At 38.4% G+C, this 26,199-nt stretch overlaps 1 protein-coding gene across 4 annotated transcripts in view; it reads left to right on the top strand.

Moving 5' to 3' along the window:
• The window catches only part of LOC136874066 (steroidogenic acute regulatory protein-like), a 158,812-nt gene that overhangs the window by 66,840 nt on the left and 65,773 nt on the right, over nucleotides 1–26,199 (top strand). For 3 of the 4 annotated variants that reach the window (XM_067147588.2, XM_067147586.2, XM_067147585.2), the window contains 4 exons: nucleotides 3,002–3,079; nucleotides 10,570–10,623; nucleotides 10,727–10,862; nucleotides 24,286–24,414. In XM_067147588.2, the coding sequence (XP_067003689.2) occupies nucleotides 3,002–3,079; nucleotides 10,570–10,623; nucleotides 10,727–10,862; nucleotides 24,286–24,414 (397 nt within the window). The remainder of the gene's footprint in view (nucleotides 1–3,001; nucleotides 3,080–10,569; nucleotides 10,624–10,726; nucleotides 10,863–24,285; nucleotides 24,415–26,199) is intronic. The other variant, XM_067147587.2, reaches the window with a different exon arrangement.

Genomic DNA, 26,199 nt, shown 5'->3' with positions numbered 1-26,199 from the left:
CATTTGGTCCAGCGATGTTCCAATGCCTTGATCCCATCTCAAAAATGAGATTCCTCCAGGCCTACAAAATACCTCTCCAATTCGGCTGTCATTTCTTCCCTTGTAGAAAATCTCCGTCCAGCGAGGAAAATTTTCAGCTTGGGGAATAGATGAAAGTCTGATGGTGCCAAATCAGGTGAATAAGGTGGATGTGGCAACAATTCATACCCCAGTTCATGAAGTTTTGCCATGGCAATAACACTTGTGTGCAGCGGAGCGTTGTCCTGATGAAAGATGACCTTTTTCCTTGCCAAACCAGGCCTTGTTTCACGTATCTTTTCCTGTAGTTGGTCTAGGAGGTTTGCATAGTATTGCCCCGTAATTGTTTGGCCAGTAGGAAGATAATCTATCAGCAGAATGCCTTTTGCATCCCAGAAAACTGAGGCCATGGCCTTTCCGGCCAAACGCACTGCCTTTGCTTTCTTTGGTGGTGGTGAATCAGCATGTTTCCAATGCTTTGACTGCTGTTTTGTCTCTCGGGTATGGTAGTGGGCCCAAGTTTCATCTGTAGTCACAAACTGGCACCAAAAATCTTGTTGGTTGCACTGAAAAGGGGCCAGACTTTGTTCGGACATTTCCAGTCTGGTGCGTTTATTGTCCAATGTCAAGAGCTGCGGCACCCATCTTGCGGATAATATTTTCATACCCAATTCTTCGGTTAAAATATAATATACCCATTCAGAAGACTCCCTACAGCTTCAGCAATCTCCCGCACTTTCAGTCAACGATCCTCCATGACCATTTTATGCACTTTTGCGATAAATTCTGGGGTCGTAACACTTTTTGGCCATCCATTACGTGGATCATCATCCAAGCTCTCCCGACCAAATTTAAACTCGCTGGTCCACTTGGCAACAGTTGAAAATGAAGGAGCAGAGTCCCCCAGTGTGTTCTGAAAGTCGGCATGAATTTCCTTTGCTTTCATACCTTTCTTTACAGAGTATTTAATCACTGCTCGAATTTCAGTTTTTTCCATTGTCGCAAATCACTATGCAGGAACAACAACAACATAGAGTCGTCACTACCACACTCCTGCAGCTAGAGCACTGACGCGCCACGTGTTCACTCACAAAGGATGTGTGATTATTGCGTGGGAACCTCGTTGCTCTAACACTGACATCTAGCGGTGATTCCGAGAACTTTTCAAACCGTCCTCGTATATGTACATAGATTCATCATACGATAAATAAATAAATAAATAAATAAATAAACCACTGACAATGATTAGTGTAAAAAAAAAGAATCTGATGGGCAGTATAATCAATTTCAGCAAGATAGTAATTGACAAATTCACTTGCCATAAAGAAAGGAGAATGGATTTTGTATTAAAGGTAAATATTAAAATAGAAACAACTTCATTAAATTAAGCATCTATTATGTTTGTGTATGTTTATGGCTGTCTAATGCTTTATATCAACCATTGCTGTATAATAGCTGTAAGTATCAGAGACAGTTTATTGCAGACTTGTGAACTGGAAATCAGTAGTGTTTGATTGCTCATAATTTTAATAAATAGTAACAATAATTCAAGTATGTTCTTTAAATTAATCATATTGCAAGGTTAGCTACAGTCCGGCCCCGCAGTGTAGGGGGCAACGCGCCCGCCTGTCACACAGCGGCCCCGGGTTTGATTCCTGGCCAGGTCAGGGTTTTTAAATTGTAATGATTAATATCCCTGGCCTGGGGACTGGGTGTTTGTGATGTCCTTAATCAGCTTTTCCTCACATGCAACATTCCACACTACCACCATTCCAATTACACGCAGGTTCATATAATATGGTGCCAGTAGGGGCAAAAAAGTCCACATGGGTCGACGCCCCAAAAAATAGCATTTTTAATCAAAAAATGTAGGGTTTTTTCTTGCTATTTGTTTAATGTCGCACCAACACAGATAGGTCTTATAGCGACAATGAGACAGGAAAGGTATAGGAATGGGAAGGAAGCAGCTGTGGCCTTAATTAAGGTACAGCCCCAGCATTTGCCTGGTGTGTAAATGGGAAACCATGGAAAACCATCTTCAGGGCTGCCGGCAGTGGGGTTCGAACCCACTATCTCCCGGATGCAAGCTCACAGCTGCGCACTCCCAACCGCACGGCCAACTCGCCCGGTAAAAAAAAAAGTTAGCTGCAGCCCTGCCAAATGAGAAATCCATGAGCCGCCACTGGTTTTACATCATATATATGTATGACTACCCGAGTTTAGATAGTATCCATGCAAATTTATATTACAGCTGGTTGTCCAACCAAGATTTTTTAATCCAGGAGAGTTGATTAGCTGGCATTCACTATTGACCTATTATGGTGTTAGACATAATTTTCATTTTTAAGACTTCATATTGTGTTTTTTGTAAATGGGCAACAAAAGGAATACAGAGGAATGTATTGATTGGCTCAGTGATTATAGAGGCTTTATTGTGTAGGTATTGTTATTATTGTATAAGGTAGAAAGTTATTGTTTCTACCAAAAGTAAGTTATAGTAAATTAATTAGAGACAACAGAGGTGTAACTCTTCAGAAAGTCACATTCAACAATGGTATTAAATGTTAAAGTGGCTTCAACCATAAGAAGATGCTATTTTATATCATTCTGCCAAGAAAAGACACTTTCACACCATTCATCACAGGAACTGACTGCATACGGAATGACATTGCCCATACCTTAGTCACTATCATACCATCCAAGTCAAGGGTCGGACTGAGACAGTCAATGGAAGTAACAAATTTTTTGGTATATTCATTGACTGGAAAATTCTAACTGGGAACTTTTATAAAATAAAGAAAAAATGTTTAATTGGGTAAAAGGAATGCTGGTAGGAACAGTATGAAACCTTAATCACATCTATTAAAAATACTTGTCTTCAACTGAAATGACACTCCATTTCTACATTAGTCTTTAATTATCAAATACACCTAAATGATGTGAATAATCCAATTATCTATATTTTACTTTTATTTGTTGTTAGATGGCAGCTGCATGTCGGTTCGTCATCCTGCTACTTTTCTATGCTCTGCTTTGTATCAACCATTGGTGTATAATAGCTGTAAGTATCAGTTGATTTAACAAGATGTAGTCATTTGCATAATCTTGTGTACATTCAAATGGCTAAGTTAAAATAGTCCATAAATTTTCAGTAATTTGAGTAAAGTTTAACTCGTTTTGTTGTAATATTAACATTTTATCTTCTGCATTATTCATTGCAAATGTTAGTGTTTTGTCTTCTCCTGAGGTGATTAATATCAAAGCTTAGTGTAATCTGTTGTATAATCTGGTTGTGTAATACAGCGAAACCTCATTACAGTGGAGCTCAAACTTCTTCATATTTGAGGCTATCAGCCTGCTCAGCACTGACCAGTAGCAGCATTCTACAAGTTGCCTCATACGGACAGGCTTTCTCACTGCTTGTAAAACTAAATCAAACACCACAAATGCTTGGAGTAATGTTGTTTTTTTTTAATTTTATTTTTGCTAGTGGCTTTACGTCGCACCGACACAGATAGGTCTTATGGCGACGATAAATGTTTTATTTTTGGAACTTTGAGTTCAATTGACATGGATAGGGATATTTTTATGAATATATAGAAACAAAAATAATATTTTTTTGCTGAGTGGTTCGCATTTTATAGTTTGTTGAAGAAAATCGCAGTAATCAGTTTCCAGGATTATGCACAGGTTATTACCGTCTCGGAATTCGTCCAGCAACAAAGTTGGAAACAAATACAAATGAAATAACTTAAATATTTTTCCTTGGTTTTTCATTTTAATTCCGGGCAATTCCTTTCTTATTTTAATAATTAATTGGGAGTACCCATATGGCATAAACGGCCTGCTATATATGAACCACACTATGATTGATGACCATGACGTCCTTATTCACTAAATGAAGAAACAAGTATGTGCTGCTACTGAAGATCTTCCAGGGTTGAGAGAGGTGATATAATCAGGTAGGTAGGGTAATACACTGAGTGGCCAAACACATGGGAAGCCATTGAATGTGATGTTAATAACGAGTTGCCCTTCCGCGAGCCCTCTAAACGGCAGCAATACGGCGAGGTATCGACTCTGCAAAGTGTTGTATTCGTTCTGGAAAGATCTGGACCCACACATATTGCACTGCTACCCTCAATTGGTCCTGTGTAGTTGGTGCAGGCTTCATGCAGCGTACACCAGCATCTACAGTATCCCCATAAATGCTCAATTGGATTAAGATAGGGGGATCTGGAGGGCCATTTCATGGTTGTAACTTCACTGGAGTGCTCCTCCAAATACCTGTGTGCCACTACAGAGCAGTGATATGGTGCATTGTCCTGTTGAAACATGGTATCTCCATCAGGGTACTCTAAGGACAGAAAGGGATGTAGATGGTCTGAAAGAATGTCCACATAATGTGCACCTGTCACCGATCCCTGCAGCCGGACAGTGGGGCCTAATTGCGACCATCAGAACATCGCCCAGACCAGAACTGAGCCACCTCCTGCCTCGACACAACCTTGTTGACACACAGGATCCATAGCTTCATGGGGCATACGCCACACTGTCATGCACCCATCAGCTTGATACAACTGGAAATGGGATTCATTGAACCATACCACACGCCACCACTGTTCCATGGTCCATTGCTGTTATTCGTGGGCCCGTGCATGTCATTGAGGTTTGTTTTACATAAAATCAACTTTATTTTCCACCTTGTTGATACATTAGTTGCTTAAGGCAACTTATTAGTTAAAAGTGGTACATGTTTCGTATATTGTTAACATCTTCAGCCACATAATACTGTTTAGATGAAAAATTCATATATTGACAAAGTATCAATGCCTTGAGAGAAATTGTCCTTAAAAATAGCATAAGAAGATTATATGACAACATTAAAATCAATGTTTTTAATGTGTCTTCATGACGGCCAGTAATTCATGGCGGGTGATGTGGTAGTACCCTTGGTCTTGTACAACATCTTGCTGTATTATTGCAAACTATAAACATCATGATAGTTCAGTATTGATTTACAGATCAGAAATACTAACTCTTAAGAGAATTTGGATTACGGATCCACCTTTCAGTACAATTTAAACCTGACATTACAATTGAATGTTGAATTCAGTCGTGTGAAAATTTTTCCTTCTGTGATATGTTTCAGCCCTTATTGGGCCATCTTCAGCTGGTTTGAACAATTGACAAAGACATCTTAAAAACTATGAAAACTGTATAAAAACATGATGCAAAAAAGATTGATAATGAGTCATGAATGCTTTAAAAAGTTCTTAAAAATGCAATTTACTGTGTTTATTGTAAATATCCTCTTCTTTCAATCTTGGTAACAACTATATTGTTCCAGAATGTTCCAGTCGTAAAAATTGTCCAAATATTTATCAAGCTGAATTGTGAGGAAACTCTTCTTGTTTAAATGTGGTGGAATCAGTTTTACTCATGGGACAGAGCACTTTTAATAAAAATTGTCAACGTGGAAACTCAAGTGTCAGAATTACTGGCAGTTCATTTATGCCTTTTGGAGTTCCTTCGGCCTGTTTGAGCGGGCTGTGTCCCGTCGATGCTTTGTCACGTTGCATTGATGTTTGAATGAATGAAGGAATGAATGAGTGTTCAGTTGCAGTTATTAATGAGTGACAAAAATGCTTCCCATTTTGAGTGAAGTAGACCTTGAATTTTCTTGCTGTATATAGCATTGTATCAGGTTTGTCACCAGGAAAACAAAGAATTTCTTTAATAGTACTTCTGATTAACTTGTCAGTATCTTCCAGGAATTTCAAGGGAAGTTGATTTAATGGATGTTTTGGAACAGATATACCAACATTGGCCAGATATAATTATTGAGAACTAACAGTATCTGTTCTAAAACGAATAAGTAACTCGACAGTAAATTAAAAGTTTGTCAGCTTGGTTCTGAATTATAGAATTAGGATCAAACTTCAGCTGCTTGGAAAAGTTAACCTCCATATATTTAATTGGTTGCTCTCTGCAGGTACTTTTAATATTCATTCCACCCAATTGAATATATTCACTGCATATTGTTACATTGTCGATAACTATTGTTTGAGATCTCACTTAATTTAATTGCAAACCAATCTCAGAAAAATATCTGATAGCCATTTGAGTTCAGTTGCTGCCTGCTTATTTTTTGGCTGCTATAACAATGTGATCTGCAAACCCCAGGACAGTTATTTAAATAAGACCCTCCACTACATCTAAACAAAACTCTTTTCCTATCAAGTGTTCTGAAAGCTCATCAAGTATGTGATCTATTGGTAGGTTGTAAAGACAAGGTGATAGAGGAGCATCTTGCATTACTCCTCATTTGAATTCAATGCATTTTGTCTTGTGAATACCAACATTAATTTGTGTAGAATTTCATATTAGGAGATTTATGATTCTTTCATTTTCGAAGTTAGGGCATTCTTTCGATTGTTGATATAATGTGATCATGGCCAACAGTGTTGGATGCCTTATTGATGTGTAAGAATATCACTGTAGCATCATCTCTCTCTCCCTTTTTTTTTTTCAACAATATGTGTGGTTCATGGTGTGGGTTACTGTAGTCACGTCCTAGTTCGTGAACCATGGGCAACGCCTGAGTGGGCTAGTAAGAGGTCCTGAGGGTCAGGATACCAGTTGCTATGGAATGAGAGTGGGCATCTCGGACATAATCTGAGTCATGGCCCTCCTTGTGCTCAGACTATACAATTCAGCGGTGGTCCATAACCCGTTAGAGGAGAGATCCTCACTTGGACTATGTGCAAGTAGGGTAGCATCCTGCTTCATGAATTTACCGAGCTCAGAACATTTTAAGCAAGCCTCGGACCTATGGGAGTAACGGAGTCCCACTCCCATTTGACAGGTGAGGGACTCCTTGGAAACAGCTTGGCGAACGAAATGGAATTCGATGGGGAGCTATCAGTATTAATGGGGCTTATGGAAGAAAGAAAGGAGAACTGGCTGAGTCAGCAAAGGGGATGCATCTGGATGTGCTAGGAGTAAGTGATATTCGGGTAAGGGGATATAACGAGGAAGAGATAGGAGATTATAAAGTGTACTTGACGGGTGTTAGAAAGGGAAGGGCTGAGTCTGGGTTAGGGCTCTTTATCATAATTTCATCCTCATCATGAGGTGCAGGTCGCCTACGGGTGTCAAATCAAAAGACCTGCATCTGGCGAGCCGAACTTGTCCTCGGACACTTCTGGCACTAAAAGCCATACACCATTTCCATTTCCATCAGGAATACCATTGCACGCAACATAGTTTCTGTTAGGCACGTAAATGAGCGAATGATGTGGGTAGATTTGTCAGTTGGATGAATTAGGTCTAGATTGTCTCCGTTTATTCACCATGTGAGGGTGCAGATGAGGATGAAGTTGACAAGTTTTATGAAGCATTGAGAGACATCATGGTCAGGGTCAACAGCAAGGATAGAATAGTGCTAATGAGCGATTTCAATGAGAGAGTTGGCAATAGAACTGAACGATACAAAAGGGTGATTGGTAAATGTGGGGAAGATATAGAAGCTAATGGGAATGGGAAGCGTTTGTTGGACTTCTGTGCTAGTATGGGTTTAGCAGTTACGAATACATTCTTCAAGCATAAGGCTATTCAACGCTACACATGGAAGGCTAGGGGTACCAGATCCATAATAGACTATATCTTAACCGACTTCAAATTCAGCAAATCTGTTAGGAATGTACAAGTTTTCCGGGGATTTTTCGATGATACAGACCACTATCTGAGCTGTAGTGAACTAAGTATCTCTAGGCCTAGGGTAGAGAAAGTGAAATCTGTCTGCAAACGAATAAGGATAGAAAATCTCCAGAATGAGGAAATTAGACTTAAGTACATGGATATGATTAGTGAGAAGTTTCGAACAGTAGACAGTAAGCAGGTTCAGGATATAGAAAGTGAATGGGTGGCATACAGGGATGCTGTAGTAGAAACAGCAAGGGAATGCCTAGGAACAACTGTGTGTAAAGATGGGAAAAGGCGAACATCTTGGTGGAATGATGAAGTGGGAGCAGCTTGTAAATGGAAAAAGAAGGCTTATCAGAAATGGCTCCAAACAAGGGCTGAGGCAGAGAGGGATTTGTACGTAGATGAAAGAAACATAGCGAAACAAATAGTTGTTGAATCCAAAAATAAGTCATGAGAAGATTTTGGTAATAACCTGGAAAGGCTAGGTCAAGCAGCAGGGAAACCTTTCTGGACAGTAATAAAGAATCTTAGGAAGGGAGGGAAAAAGGAAATGAACAGTGTTTTGAGTAATTCAGGTGAACTCATAATAGATCCCAGGGAATCACTGGAGAGGTGGAGGGAATATTTTGAACATCTTCTTAATGTAAAAGGAAATCATCCTGGTGGTGTTGCGAACAGCCAAGCTCATGGGGAGGAGGAAAATGATGTTGGCGAAATTACGCTTGAGGAAGTGGAAAGGATGGTAAATAAACTCCATTGTCATAAAGCAGCAGCAATAGATGAAATTAGACCTGAAATGGTGAAGTATAGTGGAAAGGCAAGGATGAAATGGCTTCATAGTGTAGTAAGATTAGCATGGAGTGTTGGTAAGGTACCTCCAGATTGGACAAAAGCAGTAATTGCACCTATCTATAAGCAAGGGAAAAGGAAGGATTGCAACAACTATTGAAGTATCTCATTGATTAGTATACCAGGCAAAGTATTCACTGGCATCTTGGAAGGGAGGGTGCGATCAGTCGTTGAGAGGAAGTTGTATGAAAACCAGTGTGGTTTCAGACCACAGAGAGGCTGTCAGGATCAGATTTTCAGTATGCACCAGGTAATTGAAAAATGCTACGAGAGGAATAGGCAGTTGTGTTTATGTTTCGTAGATCTAGAGAAAGCATATGACAGGGTATCGAGGGAAAAGATGTTCGCTACACTGGGGGACTATGGAATTAAAGGTAGATTATTAAAATCAATCAAAGGCATTTATGTTGACAGTTGGGCTTCAGTGAGAATTGATGGTAGAATGAGTTCTTGGTTCAGGGTACTTACAGGGGTTAGACAAGGCTGTAATCTTTTTCACCTTTGCTGTTCGTAGTTTACATGGATCATCTGCTGAAAGGTATAAAATGGCAGGGAGGGATTCAGTTAGGTGGAAATGTAGTAAGCAGTCTGGCGTATGCTGACGACTTGGTCTTAATGGCAGATTGTGCTGAAAGCCTGCAGTCTAATATCTTGGAACTTGAAAATAGGTGCAATGAGTATGGTACAAAAATTAGCCTCTTGAAGACTAATTTGATGTCAGTAGGTAAGAAATTCAACAGAATTGAATGTCAGATTGGTGATACAAAGCTAGAATAGGTCGATATAATTTCAAGTATTTAGGTTGTGTGTTCTCCCAGGATGGTAATATAGTAAGTGAGATTGAATCAAGGTGTAGTAAAGCTAATGCAGTGAGCTCGCCGTTGCGATCAGCAGTATTCTGTAAGAAGGAAGCCAGCTCCCAGACGAAACTATCTTTACATTGGTCTGTTTTCAGACCGACTTAGTTTTACGGGAGCGAAAGCTGGGTGGACTCAGGATATCTTATTCATCAGTTAGAAGTAACAGACATGAAAGTAGCAAGAATGATTGCTGGTACAAACAGGTGGGAACAATGACAGGAAGGTACTCAGAATGAGGAGATAAAGGCTAATTTAGGAATGAACTCGACGGATGAAGCTGTACGCATAAACCTGCTTCGGTGGTGGGGTCATGTGAGGCGAATGGATGAGGATAGGTTACCTAGGAGAATAATATACTCTTCTATGGAGGGTAAGAGAAGTAGAGGTAGACCAAGACGATGATGGTTAGACTCGGTTTCTAATGATTTAAAGATAAGAGGTATAGAACTAAATAAGGCCACAACACAAGTTGCAAATCGAGGATTGTGGCGACGTTTAATAAATTCACAGAGGCTTGCAGACTGATCGCTTAAAGGCATAACAGTCTATAATGATAATGTGTGTATACGAAAATACGGTGTTGTATTGATAATTGTCTCACCATGTTAACAGCTGAGATTCAGACTGACGATTCCTGCTTGCCAGGTCAAACATGTACAGGCTGCTTACAAAGTCAAGAACTATGCGCGTGCTTCCCAGCTGCAGCTGCCGTAGCACAGACTACAAAACCGTGCATTTGGTCTGAGTTTATAATAGAGAGCCTGTAGACGGTTCAAGCTTTAGGCATCAAAGTGAAACATTTTATGCTCATAGAGATAAGATGTGAATTGCATTTACTGTTCAGCTCCCTCTTATCATAGCGACATAATGTGTAGTCTATGTTACCCCTACGATCATATCAGAGCTGTCTTAGGGGCCGTTGAACTAGAGGTTAGGCCCCTTGAAAATACAATCATCATCATCATCATCATCATCATAGCCGTTGGTAGAAGTTTCATCAAAATTCGTCCTTTATTTTAGATTAGCCCAGACACAGTACAAATTTTGTCTTGTTATAACATTTGTATATATTATTAAACATGCCAAGTTTTATAATATGGTTTTTAATCGTATGTAATTTTCTGTGTTGTAGCTCTCAACTGCTGGAACATGTGCATTCCTGATTTCCAAGGTGTTCGTTTATGATGTAAGTTCTGGTGTGTGTCGGTTTACCTCCTGAAATACATAAGCTAGTTTAACTAATTTTGTTGATTTCTCTGGAATGTGACATTCTCTTGTCTTTATTCTAGTGGCCGAAGGCACAGTTACCAGTATTCCAAGTTCTCCTGATCCTCATTTCGTTTGTGCTGGCATGGGGTGAAGCTTGGTTCCTGGACTTCCGTGTTCTTCCTCAGGAGAGTCAGGCTGCACGTTTCTCAATTCGTGGTAAGAGTAATTCCATTTTTGAAAGTTAAATTTGTTCAGAGAAGTGATGGGAACTATCTAGCAGCTTAATGAGGAACAGTACAAAGATGCTTTGTACATTATCAAACTAATCATGCAAAAATTTCTCATTAGCTTTAGAGTTTGCAAATTAGCAAACAGAACAAAAAAGAAAATGCACCTAATCAGTACACTTCATTGATGTAACTGTGTAAACATCACACTTTGTTGGACTAGTTTTGACTTGAAACCTAAATTATCTTCAGCCTCACAATCAAAAATTGACAAATATATTCACATATTGTGTTTCTTAAAACAATTATGAAACTCAGTCTTAAAATCTAATGGAACATGTTGTATTAAAACATAATTGTTTATTCCATAAAGAACAATAGTGAAAATTAAATATTCTTCCATATTAAAATTATGTCCATTTGATGTCTCATAATATGCTAAAGTTGTAATTTAGCTCATCAGGGAAAAGTGAGAATTTATGTCGCTTTTCATGTGATTGAGCATTTCCTTTAATTGCAACATTAGACATAGTTAATTACATTGATACAAATACTGACAGCATTGTCAGACCACCATATTCTTACTTGGATTCCAGTTGCGAGTCAAATTGCTCCTTTCTATTTACCTAAACCACCTACATAGCTGACTTGTATTTTAGTAGTAGCTAGTATTTTATAAACAGCTGCCTTTGCAGTTTAATCCTTACCAATCAAATAAATGTGGTTGGTTACTCAACTGTACTAATATATATTTTCGTACAAGTTTGTAGGTGTATTGCTATTCAATCTTAAGGCTAACAAGCTTTTATACCAATTTCAAACAAAAATAAGTCATATAGAGATAGGAACATGAAAAGGAATACATAATAGGATAAACATGATGACCGGTCAGTGTTGGGAAGATGGAGCAGTATTATTTACTTTTCGTATGGCATCCACACATCACATTAATAATAAACAGGAGAGTTTTCCACCTATTCAATACTTAGCTGTATTTACAATGTTATTTACATTACATGGGACTAGTTTCAACCCTACTCGGGGTCATCATCAGCCATATTAAACATACACAATATTTGACTAAATCCTAAAACATGTTTCTAAGCAGTAAGAATCTTATGAATATATAAATTACAATATGAAGTGTGGTTGAATTAGGCAAGGTGCTATGGCGCTCAAAATGTTGCAAATGAAAATGAGATATTACTAAACAGTAATCCACAGTTGATCCATCAACCAGTATCAATAATAAACTCGCTTTCTTGCACTCAACAGAACTTGGTAACTCACAACAACACACTACATCTCAACTACTACTACTACTACTACTACTACTACTACTACTACTACTACTACTACTACTGAACTGTATTTTAAGTTTCCATGTAATTCTTATGTTGGTACACATTATATTACCACAGGATATCCTGAAAGTTCTAGAATAATACAGATGTCCTTGGTAACTCACTGTTCTAAAGTTCTCTTGAATCACCACAATCTGGCTACTTCTGGATTTGTCATGATATCCTGTTGCCACAGTATATTCTGAAGGTTCTATAATTAATACACAAATGTTGTAGGTAAGTTATTGTTCCAGCGTTCTCTTGAATTAGCACATGCACACCTATAAGTTTCCTGAACATACTTGAAACACACAGGGAAAATTGTTTTCAAGTTTTACAGGTATCCTAATCGTAGTATATAACCTAACCTGTGTCATTCTGTTATGTGCTCCTTTTCATGCTCCTATCTCCAAACAACTTGATTTGACACTTGCTTGTCCATTTCCAATACTTATCAAACAGAAGGAAATTACTGTACAAGATTTCACTAGTGCTAAATCTCTCCTATTCACTGTTACTGTCTGTGTCATAGATCTCAGCCTGTATGAAGGACTAGTGTAATTGAAAAGGTTTTGGAGAAGAAGTGGGTTTCTCTTTGCTTTTCTTTGTTCTTTTTTTTTGTCTTTTTGCAATGCACAGTCAGTTGTAATCTTCTGAATATGCTGCTAGATGAAGTGTTGACTTTCCATTGAGTGGCTGTTCATCTTGACTGGAAAGAAATCAATTTCAAAGATCATTAACTGCTACTTTATAAACTTAATTTTGCCCAAGTGTTGCTAAAAACTTAAACGCCTGTTAACGTGCACTATTCTAAGAATAAACGTGAGAGTGGGAAGATATCTATATAAATAAAAATGAATGGCTAAATATGTTGCTAAGCGCAAAACTCAGGAACGGTTGGACCAATTCGGCTAATTCTTATTTTCAAATATACACCGAAGTCCGAGTAAGGTTGTTTCGAAGAGAAAAATTGGAAAAAATGCCAGGAAAAACGTAAAAGCCCCATTTCTCTTTTTCCATTCAAACTGTTCGTCTCTCCTTCCTTCTCCCAAGTTTGCGCTTAGCACTGTCCTCCTCTAATCCTGCGCGTTTGCCAAATGTCCGTAAATCTCAGTGTTATCGGTTAAAATGGGTGAATATCAGATTATGTACAAAATTTCAAGCCGCATTTGATGCCGTTAACCAAAAAAAAAAAGTTTACAAAATAATTGACTGTGAAAATGTTAATATAATGGAATGTTACCTCAAATGGAAAATTTTCATTGCATAGAACTTATCATGTCATAACTCCTATTTTATATTCACTATATTTGTAATTTTTTCACTGCTAGTAAAGGAACATTTCAGCTCGACGTAGATAAGTTTGTTTTTAAATTTAAATGATAAGAACATGCACTATTTGTGTTTCTTTTCAGTCATGTTCAAGAGATTTTTATGTGCAGGCACGAAAAAGTCAGTTGCTGGCCAACTTCTTTGTCTGGCTGCCTCGACTGCCGGTACAGATTTCCCAAAGATACGCTCTCCAGGCGGTCGCATGCAGTGTCGTGTTTTGTTATAGTTGGAGACCTTTGTCTACCCTGATTGTTTTTAAATCTTTGCTTCTCAACAAACAAGTTCATCGATTTCTTTGGCTGATTGGTTTATTTTGTGTGTGATTCCATATACAGTATACTCATTTCAAGACTCATGCCGCCTATAAGACACAGGCGGAACAACTTTGGTCAAAGAACTCGAAATGCTAAAGCTAATTTTCAGTCTAATCGGACACAACAACGTGAAGAGCGAAATGAAACTGAAAGGATTCGGATATCACAAACCTGTGCAGCGTGTCGTTCAGCTAATAATCTTCCAAGTTTGAATCGAGCTGCTTTCAGTTACAATGTTTCAATTGACTACAGTGCCTACCAGTGCGTTGCTATTGGATCTATGAACTCAGTTTGCCACGCACATGGCTAGCGGTGAAAACATTGCTGAACAACGTGATCGAAGCAACCATTCTAACGGGGAAGTATCCAGGAGAAGACGTTTTGCTACCATGCATCCCTATGATTCCGACTGACATACCATTTGAATTTAAACAACTGCAGTTTCCAGTAAAGCTCGCTTTTGCTATGACCATAAATAAATCCCATCGTCGCATAAGACCCATCTGTGTCGGTGCGACGTAAAGCAAATAGCAAAAAAAAAAAAATAATAATAATAATAATAATAATAAATTCCCAGGGGCAGTCATTGAGTGTTTGCGGCAATTATCTTGAAAACCCATGTTTCTCGCATGGCCAATTGTATGTTGCCTGTTCCCGTGTTGGAAAACCATCAACCTTGTTTGTTTACACGCAAGGTAATCAAACAAAAAATATCGTGTACCTTAAAGCTTTACAATGAAAAAATTCTTCATAGTGTTGATTGGAATCAATGTTTTCTGTGATAGTTATTTCCTACGAAGAAAGAGGAGTAAGTTTTGCCACATTATCTTCATGCCATCAGCTTATCAAATTACTTGATTTGGAACGGGGAATAATTATGGCTCTGTGAAGGATTTGAAGACCTGCTGAACAGTTCACATCTACGTTACAGTCAATCAGGGTTATTTCTGGGTAGTGATATGCTGTGTATTTGAGCATTTCCTTTTTCACAATCAAGAAATTAATATTGCAGGTAATGAAAACACGTTTTTCCAGTAGTTCCTTACTAACTCTTGGTAGCAGTAGAAAATTAACTCATTTGATGTTGATGATGTAGTCATTTGCATTATTCTGATTTTTGCGTGCAGTACAGACTGAATTTGAGTTTGTTCCATTGTCATTTATTTTTGACAGAACGACATCTGTTGGGTCAGCTAGTTCAACATAAAAAACACAACTGGAGATTATGATGTTTGTGACGTTAGAACATTTCCAAGGTACCAGCACAAAGAGTTAAGGGGTGTTATAATGTAGCCTACTAGAGCTGACATATTTTATATTCCTTTAAGCAAGAGGGGGTAATAGGGGTTACTTTCCATCTACTGCAGTGTGATACTATTGTTCATAAGGGAGGCAAGATCATTAACAAAGTGATCGTTTAATATTTCTTAACTTGGGCCAATATAGGTTTTCTTTTTTTTGGTGAACAGTAGGTTTAAAACATGATAAAAACAATCCAATCACAATTGTTTTACTCAATCAATACTGATCTGCATTTAGGACAGTTGTCCAGGTGGCAGATACCCTCTCTGTTGATTTCCTAGTATTTTCTTAAATAATTTCAAAGAAATTGGATATTTATTGAACATCTGCCTTAGTAAGTTATTCCAGTCCCTAACTCCTCTTCCTTTAAACGAATATTTGCCCCAATTTGTTCTCTTGAACTCCAACTTTATCTTCATATTGTGATCTTTCCTACTTTTAAAGACGTCACTCAAACTTATTTGCCTACTAATGTCATTCCACGCCATCTCTCCGTTGACCACTCAGAACATACCCGCCATATAAAACAAGACAATAAATAAATAAATAAATGATACAAATTCTTATAATTTTATTAAATACCACCTGTTCAATACATAATAAGCTTATGAGGACTTACATCTTTATGAAATTGTTAATATGGTACATGTTTCGCTCCTTTTTGTGAGCATCAGCCAAGTATAAGATTTGTAAAATATTATAAGATTTGTCACTCATGCTTACAAAGCATATTTTAGCTCAGTAGAATATGTTCACGATCTTAATCAAACCTTGGGTAAATGATAATTGGCTGATGATGCTCACAAAAAGGAGTGAAACATGTACCATATTAACAATTTAATAAAGATTTAAGTCTTCATTAGCTTATTATGTATTGAATTGGTGGTATTTAATAAAATTATAAGAATTTGTATCACAAGTAGATCTTCAATACGGACAAAAAATGAAATGTATAGCCTGCAACATACCACTTAGTTGAGCAGCTCGTCTTCTTTCTTCCAAATCTTCCCAGATCAAACTTTGCAACATTTTTGTTACGCTACTCTTTTGTCGGAAATAGCCCAGAACAAATCGAGCTGCTTTTCTTTGTATTTTTTCCATTTCTTGAATCAAGTAATCCTGCTGAGGGTTCCATACACTGGAACCGTACTCTAGTTGGGGTCTTACCAGAGACTTATATGCCCTCCCCTTTACATCCTTACTAAAACCCTTAAACTCCCTCATAACCATGTGCAGAGATCTGTACCCCTTTTTATACAATCTAGTTTATGAGATTACCCCAATGAAGATCTTTCCTTATATTAACACCTAGGTACTTACAGTGATCCCCATAAGGAAATTTCAACCCATCAATGCAGTAATTAAAACTGTGAGTACTTTTCCTATTTGTGAAACCTGACTTTTAACCCCGTTTATCATCATACCATTGCCTGCTGTCCATCTTACAGCATTATCAAGGTCATTTTGCAGTTGCTCACAATCTTGTAACTTATTTATACAGAATATCATCTGCAAAAAAGCCTTATCTCCAATTCCACTCCTTTACTCATATCATTTATATATATAAGAAAACATAAAGGTCCAATAATACTACCTTGAGGAATTCCCCTCTTAATTAATTAATACAGGGTCATATAAAGCTTCGCCTACTGTAATTCTCTGAGATCACCGGGCGAGTTGGCCGTGCGCGTAGAGGCGCGCGGCTGTGAGCTTGCATCCGGGAGATAGTAGGTTCGAATCCCACTATCGGCAGCCCTGAAGATGGTTTTCCGTGGTTTCCCATTTTCACACCAGGCAAATGCTGGGGCTGTACCTTAATTAAGGCCACGGCCGCTTCCTTCCAACTCCTATGTCTTTCCTATCCCATCATCGCCATAAGACCTATCTGTGTCGGTGCGACGTAAAGCCCCTAGCAAAAAAAAAAAAAAAAAAAAAATCTCTGAGATCTATTTGCTAGAAATATAGCAACCCATTCAGTCACTCTTTTGTCTAGTCCAATTGCATTCATTTTTACCAGTGGACTCCCATGATCCACCCTATCAAATGCTTTAGACAGATCAGTTACAATACAGTCCATTTGTCCTCCTGAATCAAAGATATATGCTATATCTTGCTGGAATCCTATAAGTTGAGCTTCAGTGGAATAACCTTTCCTAAACTCAAATTACCTTCTATCGAACCCATTATTAATTTGGAAACATGTCTTAATATAATCAAAGAGAATGCCTTCCCAAAGCTTAAACCACAAACCTACTATGCTGGCGTAGCAGGGGGAGAGGTGATACTCCCACATGGCGCGCCCCCCAGGTGGCGGATACTGGGGTCCTAATCGGCTTGCCGGCGGACTTGAGGGAAATAAAATACCTCTCGCGGACCAAACACACAACCCCCTGTGGGTGGCGCAGACAAAGAATACACCCACGGTATCCTCTGCCTGTCGTAAGAAGCTACTAAAAGGGATGATCAAGGGATGATTGTATTAGAACCATGAAACTACTTTTGATTAGTACCACCATACGGGGAACACCATGGGTTGCTTTTAGTTGCGTGTAGTACCAGTATGTTAGGTACCAAATAGGTTTGTGATTAGTAGCACGCAGGAGCACCATGCGTTCAGCCCCCCACTTAGAGTACACTGTCGGCTTTTGCAGTACCTGTGATTAGTACCCACTATATGAGGAACACCACAGGATAGTACGAGTCCCTGTGGTTAGTACACTTATGTGATGAACACCATATGTTTGCGTTGCCTGTAAATGGCGCTGCAATATGCGAAACACCATAGGTCTGTATTACATGTGCAAATTTCATTACCTGTGAGTAGTACCATAATGTGTGGAATACCGCGAGTCTACACTACTTTTGAATAGTACCGCACCATGACAAATACCATGGTTCTACTTTCCTTACGATAAGTACCATTATGAGGGGCCGATGACTTGGATTTTGGACCCCTTTAGACTGCAAGTATCAACGTTTCAGTATTGTGCTTTAGAAACAGTCCCTTGGTCAGTAATACTATTGTTTTACATCAGTTTTTGTGAATGGGAGGCACTGCGGGTCGGATCCACTGATTGTTTTAAATTCATATCCATCTATTCATTCTACGTCCTGACGTTTTGAATTCTGGTCAGTGGAGGATTTTGGACCTAATTTGTCATTACATTTCGTACCATTAGGGGCCAATGACCTAGATGTTAGGCTTCTTTAAACAAGAAGCATCATCATTATGATCATCATCAACCAAAGCGAACATGCAGTGCATGTCAAGCTTACTGGCTTGTAATTTTCGGCCAACGTACCTAACGAATAATAATACTGATATTGATTTTTTTATGTCCTCTTTTACTTTCAACGATTTTCGGAGACACCAAACAAAACATACTAGGGTATGTGTTTATAAAAAATTGGAGACAATGAACGTACAAAATTAAACATTATGATAATAAAACGGATTACCACCACACCTGTAGATGTCCATAAATGTGGCAAAATTTCCTGTTATTTATTTTTATTCTTTCCAACGTGGAATTTTTGGCGCTATCCGGGCGATAGCATACCTAACCTAAACAATGCGGTCTCTCTTATCTCCTTTACAGCTGTTTAGGTAAATCCTGATGTGATAAATGTAGAGAACAAGCATGAAATATACTTAAAAATAAGGGTCTGGTTTTCAACAGCCACAGTTATCAAAAGAATGCTTCCAGTCACTGTGCATTACATCAGAAATACAATTCATAACGTACGCTAGTTATCAGCTGGTGGTTTGGCACGCTTTCAACAACAAGGCTTTATTCAGAAGGAGTGGCTTCTGCTACACATACACCAGCTGGGAATATTAGAGACCATCTCCAGAAAGCATTTGGGAATAGCTTCACACAGTTTCGACTCTATAGTCAGGAATGAAATTTTTTTTTTAAACGTTCAAAAAGAGGAGACCTCGAATGCTCTCGGTCTTGATAGCAGTGCATGGCTGACGAGATGGCGGTGAAGATGATGTCACTTGGAATGACGACACGCCGGTAGTAGGGAAGTTAGGGGCGCAAGACAATTAAAATGAAAGCAGTGATTAGGTGTACTGTGTGATAGGTCTACTGCTCAACTGACAGAGACAAATGACTGGCCATTGAGTTATTTTGTTTCATTATTGCTTAATATGATAATACGATACTCTCATCCCTTTTCTCTACGGGATCAAGTATGAAGTGAGACGAATCTTCGTAGCAAGTTTTTATGACCGTACGCCCTTCCTGATGTCGACCTCATCAGAGGAATTAATGATATGAAACGAATGACGTGATATGAGTAACTAGAACGGATGATATTTACTTTATATGTAGGCCTAAAAGTCGTGTTTACCATTTATTGACTTTTTACATTTAGAAATAATGCTTTCCAACGAATATAGCCAGTATAACTCAAATTAATTCATAAGTTTGTTAAAGAACAGTGTAGAATATTTACTTGTACAATTTATAGCTCTTTATAGCCTAGAAGTCATGTATTCACTGCACAAAATTTGAGGTTATCGCATATTGGACCCCCTTTACTTTTTGGCTGTAAAATTGGGGGGGGGAAAGGGGGTCTAATACACGAGTAAATTCAGTATCTATTTTGTTGAAACTTTGACCCTGTCCTTTGTTAATGGTCATTGCAAAAATAAGACATAACTGGAACTGCCTCCATTTAAATTTGAAAGGTAGGTTACTGTCAGTAGACACCAAATCAATCCTAGGTAGATAAATTACCTGATTCTTGGAAGCACTTCTAATTTTATAATTTTTTCATACTTTTCTCTATAATGTATGTAGTTAGTTCACTAAACCAAAGGCCATGTGAATATTTATTATGAGCATTACAATCACACTAACTTTCAATTTATTCCGGGCCCGCGTTGTAGGGGGCAACGCGTCCGCCTGTCACCCGGTGGCCCTGGGTTCGATTCCTGGCCGGGTCAGGGGTTTTTAATTGTAAATGATTAATATCTCTGGCCTGGGGACTGAGTGTTTGTGTCATCCTTAATGTTCCTTTCCTCACATTCAACACTTTACACTTCCGCCATTTCCAAATACACGCAGGTTCATAACATATGGTGCAAAGTAGGAGCAAAAGATCTTAGGTCGACGGCCCATATAAATAGCATTTTTCTATTTTTAAAAAACTTTTAAATTTTATACATGTGGAGGATTCCAGACGGCGTAATGTAGTGTATGGATATGTTGCTTACGAAATCCGTGTCAGTATCATCATCTCACAACAGAGTATCGACAATGTTGTATTCCTTATAACTTCCTGGGATTAGGTGAAGAATGTCTTCATTTATGCTGTTACTGTCATCATTGAAGGGACTGACAATTGCTCTGTTATAATAAGCTGATGCCTTTGCTGGCGAGATGTAGTGTTTACAGTGCACTATGTCTTCTGGTATGGGCTATATCAAATTTGTTACTTTCATTGACCTGTCACAGTCTCATCCTTGGCTTTGACAATATGAAAGTGACTGAGGTATGAGTGATGCTAGTAATACCATTCCTTATGCAGCCAGTCCCTGTTATGAATGGTGTGAAAATATCGCTCATAGGGTCAGTTGGTGCATACATTTCAGTGGGCTTGGCAGACTGATATGTAAGAGCAACTGCTGGCTCGGTGAGGAAAGCAACGGGAAACTACCTCACTCCTCGTTTCCCTAGTACGCCTCTTCAGTGACGCCTAGGCTATTTATGACAGCTGTTGGCGAAGCTGCAGAGGATCAAACCAGCCTTCGGGCTGATTACCCAACATACATACATACATACATACATAATAAGCTGAAGAATTAAAGTCTATACAATTGCCAAAGACGTGACTTATGGACGAATCGTTACTTATGAAGTCATTGGGAACCCTAATAATATAATTCTCTATTTCTCTTTTGTTGTTATTTGAGTCATCAAAAGAGAAATATTTGAGTCATGCCGGCTCCATGGCTAAATGATTAGCGTGCTGGCCTTTGGTCACAGGGGTCTCGGGTTTGATTCCCGGCAAGGTCGGGAATTTTAATCACCATTGGTTAGTTCCTTTGGCACGGGGGCTGGGTGTATGTGTCGTCTTCATCATCATTTCATCCTCATCACGACCTGCAAGTCGCCTACCGGCGTCAAATCAAAAGACCTGCATCTGGTGAGCCGAACATGTACTTGGACACTCCCGGCACTAAAAGCCATACGCCATTTCATTTTTCATTTGAGTCATCGTTCCATAAACTGGTTTGATGCAGCCCTTCATGCCACCCTATCCTGTGCTAACCTTTTCATTTCTACGTATACTGCATCGTACATCTGCTCTATTCTTCTTTGCATATTCATACCTTGGTCTACCCCTACCATTCTTACCACCTACACTTCCATCAAAAACCAACTGAACAAGTCCTGGGTGTCTTAAGATGTGTCCTATCATTCTGTCTCTTCTTCTCATCAAAGCTTCTATTTTCTTTCTTTCTAAATCTCAGGGTTTTGATTTCCTGTCCTTGGATTGTGATTCCCTTTCCTCTTTGATTCCTTTACCACGTGTTCAATATAAACATTGAAAATGAGGGGGACAAACTGCAGCCTCATTCCTCTCTGGATTGCTGCTTCTTTTTTAAAGCCCTTCATTCTTATTACTTTAGATGGATTTTTATACAGATTGTAGATAATTCTTCATTCTCGGTATCTGATCCCGATCACCTTCAGAATCAATATGCACTTTTAATTTCATTATTTCCTAATTGTAGTAACCATATCGTGAATTCCTTTTCAGAAGGCTTTGCACACATATTTGTTTTCAAGTGCAATACTTTAATTCTTGGCCATATTTGTGCATGTTGAATGGATGACTCAGTTACCTGAGCTCCTCCACCTTTGGATACCACGGGCAGAACTTGGCCAAAATCTCCCCCCAAATATGATAATCTTACCACCCAATTTTTTTCGCACCACACAATGTCCTTTAGTAGGCGATCAATGTAATTTTCTGCAAATGCAGGAATCATTGAAGTTTCATCAATAATAATAATAATCATCATCATCGTCATTTCCCCTTATCCAGCTCCTGCCGAGTCGGGGTATTTAAGGCACTACTCCATCTTCCTTTTCCCTTCCACCATTCTTCCACGATCTTGTCCCTGTCTAATTTTCGTCTTCTTATGCTGCTCTTTACTGATTTAATCCATCTTGTTCCAGGTCTTCCTCTTGCTCTCTTGCCCTCGCACTTTGCCTCAAACATCTGTCACTTAGATTTCCTATCCCAACTTCCTTCCTAATATCTTAATTTCTCACTCTGTCTTCCCTTGTCTTTTCTATCATACTTCTCATGAATTTCATCTCACTGGCTTGAATTCTACTCTCTTGCCTGCTCGTCAAAGTCCCAGTCTCAGCTGCATAAGTCAGTATGGGTACATAGTACATTTTGTACATCATCTCTTTTCTTTTCCTTGGAACTTCTTTGCTCCAAACAAGTTTTCTTACACTTTGATAGAATGGATTGCCCTGCTGTACCCTCCTGCTAATCTCCATATCCACCCTAGCATTTTGTATGAATTCACTTCCTTGGTATTTAAAGCTGTCCAAAATTTCTAGACTAACTTCCCATTTTTACAGTGCTCCTTCCTTGCCTTTCTCCTCTCGACATCACCATAGTCTTGCGTTTCTCTGTACTGATTTTCATTCCATACTTCTCAGTTTTTTTGTTCAGTATATCTAGTTGTTGCACTTCTTTGCTACCCTTTCCTCAGATCACATCATCTGCAAATAGCAGTATCTTCATCTCTTTATCTCCATAGGCTTCCTTTGTTTCCTTTACAATTTTATCCATGACCACAATAAACAAATGAGGTGACAGCACACTCCTCTATCTTAGTCCAGTCTTATTCCTAAGCCATTCTGTCTTTCCAACTGGTGTCAGTCCTATGCTAACACAGTTGTTGTGCATTGCTTGCACCATTTCTAACATTTTTCTTCTGAGTCTATTTTTAACCATGGTTTCCCAAACCTTCTCCCTGGGGACACTATGACATGCCTTTTCTATATCTATGAAAGTCATGGCCAGATCCTTTCCATATTCCAAGTTCTTTTCGATCAGCTGTCTCATGCTAAAGATTGGGTCTACTGTAGATCTTCCACTCCTGAAGCCATATTGTTCCTCTTGTAACCCTCCTTCATTCTTTCTAATATCCTTTCCAGTATTTTAACTACCTGCGGTATAACTGGGATTTCTCTATAGTTACCGCAAACTTTCTTGTCCCCTTTCTTAAACACTGGTATTATTATTCCGCATTCCAGTCTTCTGGTGCACATTTGTGTTTCCACAGACACTTTAGTAGGCGGTATAACCATTTTCATCAATAATAATAACAGCTGATTTTTCAAAATACACCTATCTGCTTCTGAGCTGTTCCATTTAATACATGAAACTCGACTTCCTGTAACTGAAACAGGCAAACCAAAAGTTTTGTTGTGAATTGACTTACCATCTGGTAATAACGGAGCTGCAATTGTTGTCCATGCAGCAGCAGTGATTGCAGTCTCACCTCTGCTAATAATCATGTGTACCAAACTTGAATAAACATATGTTTTCTGGCAGCCTCCTGGAACTTCTAAAGAGAGATGTGCTAACTTCATTTCACAGAGCTTTCTATCAGGTTAACATAGAAAGATCTGCATAGACAACTTTCATAAAACCTTCTGTCAGGCTTTCATAGAAAGATAGCAGAGATAACTTTCATAGAGCCATCTACTGGCGAAGATGGTTAATTGTAACGACCTAAGTATCGTATCATTCGAATAGATGACTATTTTACGCAAATAAAGGATTTGATGAAATAAATAATATTTTTCTAGTAATCCTGAGATGGAGACTTTTCTTTTGATGTATAACACATAGGCATTAGTATTGCAGTTGTCTCAAAATATTGTCTTACATGTTCAAATTATATAGGCCTATAGATATTAACATTAACTGATTAACTGTAGTAATTTTATTTATATACGTTGAACTATGCCTTGTCCTGTACAGCAACTCAAACATGTGTAGAGTGAGTGCTCCTTTAAATCTTTGATTACTGCTTGCAATTGTTGCTTGAGTGTTAGTTTATTTTATGTTTCAGGAAGCTCCATTCCAAGTCGTTTCTCAGAGCGAGCACCTCTGCTCAAAAGTTTTCTACAGACTTTACCTCCTAATGATGATATCCAAGAATCTGTCCGAAATTTTTACTCCCCAATGGAGTCTCCCCGAGGTATGTAAAAGGAAGCTGTATTAATGATATATGCGTTCCTGAAATAGACGTTAAATTAAAATTCTGTGCGAACTTTTTTTGCTTGCTGATGTGCAAATAAGAGTGGCAACTTCTTAAAAAATATAAAAGTGCTAGAATAAATAATAATAATAATGTGTAGAGTGCTTCTTTAAATCTTTGATTACTGCTTGCAATTGTTGCTTGAGTGTTAGTTTATTTTATGTTTCAGGAAGCTCCATTCCAATTCGTTTCTCAGAGCGAGCACCTCTGCTCAGAAGTTTTCTGCAGACTTATTATTATTATTATTATTATTATTATTATTATTATTATTATTATTATTATTATTATTATTATTATTATTATTCCGGGGTATCTGTGGAACTCAGAGGTGAAAGAAGGTGCCGGGGTGAATGTGAAGAATTGAATTTAACTTAAACTGAGGGTTATATTTCCAAAACTTCAAACTTAAACAAACAATTTTACAGGTACAATCAATCAATACTGATCTGCATTTAGGGCAGTCACCCAGGTAGCAGATTCCCTGTCTGTTGTTTTCCTAGCTTTTTCCTAAATGATTTCAAAGAAATTGGAAATTTATTGAACATCTCCCTTGGTAAGTTATTCCAATCCCTAACTCCCCTTCCTATAAATGAATATTTGCCCCAGTTTGTCCTCTTGAATTCCAACTTTATCTTCATATTGTGATCTTTCCTACTTTTATAAACACCACTCAAACTTATTCGTCTACTAATGTCATTCCACGCCATCTCTGCGCTGACAGCTCAGAACATACCACTTAGTCAAGCAGCTCTCCTTCTTTCTCTCAACTCTACCCAGCCCAAACTTTGCAGCATTTTTGTAACGCTACTCTCTTGTCGGAAATCACCCAGAACAAATTGAGCTGCTTTTCTTTGGATTTTTTCCAGTTCTTGAATCAGGTAATTCTGGTGAGGGTCCCATACACTGGAACCATACTCTAGTTGGGGTCTTACCAGAGACTTATATGCACTCTCCTTTACATCCTTACTACAACCCCTAAACACCCTCATAACCATGTGTAGAGATCGGTACCCTTTATTTACAATCCCATTTATGTGATTACCCCAGTGAAGATCTTTCCTTATATTAACACCTAGATACTTACAATGATCCCCAAAGGGAACTTTCACCCCCATCAATGCAGTAATTAAAACTGAGAGGACTTTTCCTATTTGTGAAACTCACAACCTGACTTTTAACCCCGTTTATCAACATACCATTGCTTGCTGTCCATCTCACAACATTTTCGAGGTCACGTTGCAGTTGCTCACAATCTTGTAACTTATTTATTACTCTATAGAGAATAACATCATCCGCAAAAAGCCTTACCTCTGATTCCACTCCTTTACTCATATCATTTATATATATAAGAAAACATAAAGGTCCGATAATACTGCCTTGAGGAATTCCCCTCTTAATTATTACAGGGTCAGATAAAGCTTCACCTACTCTAATTTTCTGAGATCTATTTTCTAGAAATGTAGCAACCCATTCAGTCACTCTTTTGTCTAGTCCAATTGCATTCATTTTTGCCAGTAGTCTCCCATGATCCACCCTATCAAATGCTTTAGACAGGTCAATCGCGATACAGTCCATTTGATCTCCTGAATCCAAGATATCTGCTATATCATGCTGGAATCCTACAAGTTGAGCTTCAGTGGAATAACTTTCCTAAAACCGAACTGCCTTCTATCGAACCAGTTATTAATTTCACAAACATGTCTAATATAATCAGAAAGAATGCCT

The sequence above is a fragment of the Anabrus simplex genome, chromosome 5 (assembly GCF_040414725.1).
Source record: "Anabrus simplex isolate iqAnaSimp1 chromosome 5, ASM4041472v1, whole genome shotgun sequence".
Lineage (NCBI taxonomy): Eukaryota > Metazoa > Arthropoda > Insecta > Orthoptera > Tettigoniidae > Anabrus > Anabrus simplex.
The sequence above is the reverse complement of the archived record's forward strand: the minus strand, read 5'-3'. Positions and strand labels throughout refer to the sequence as shown.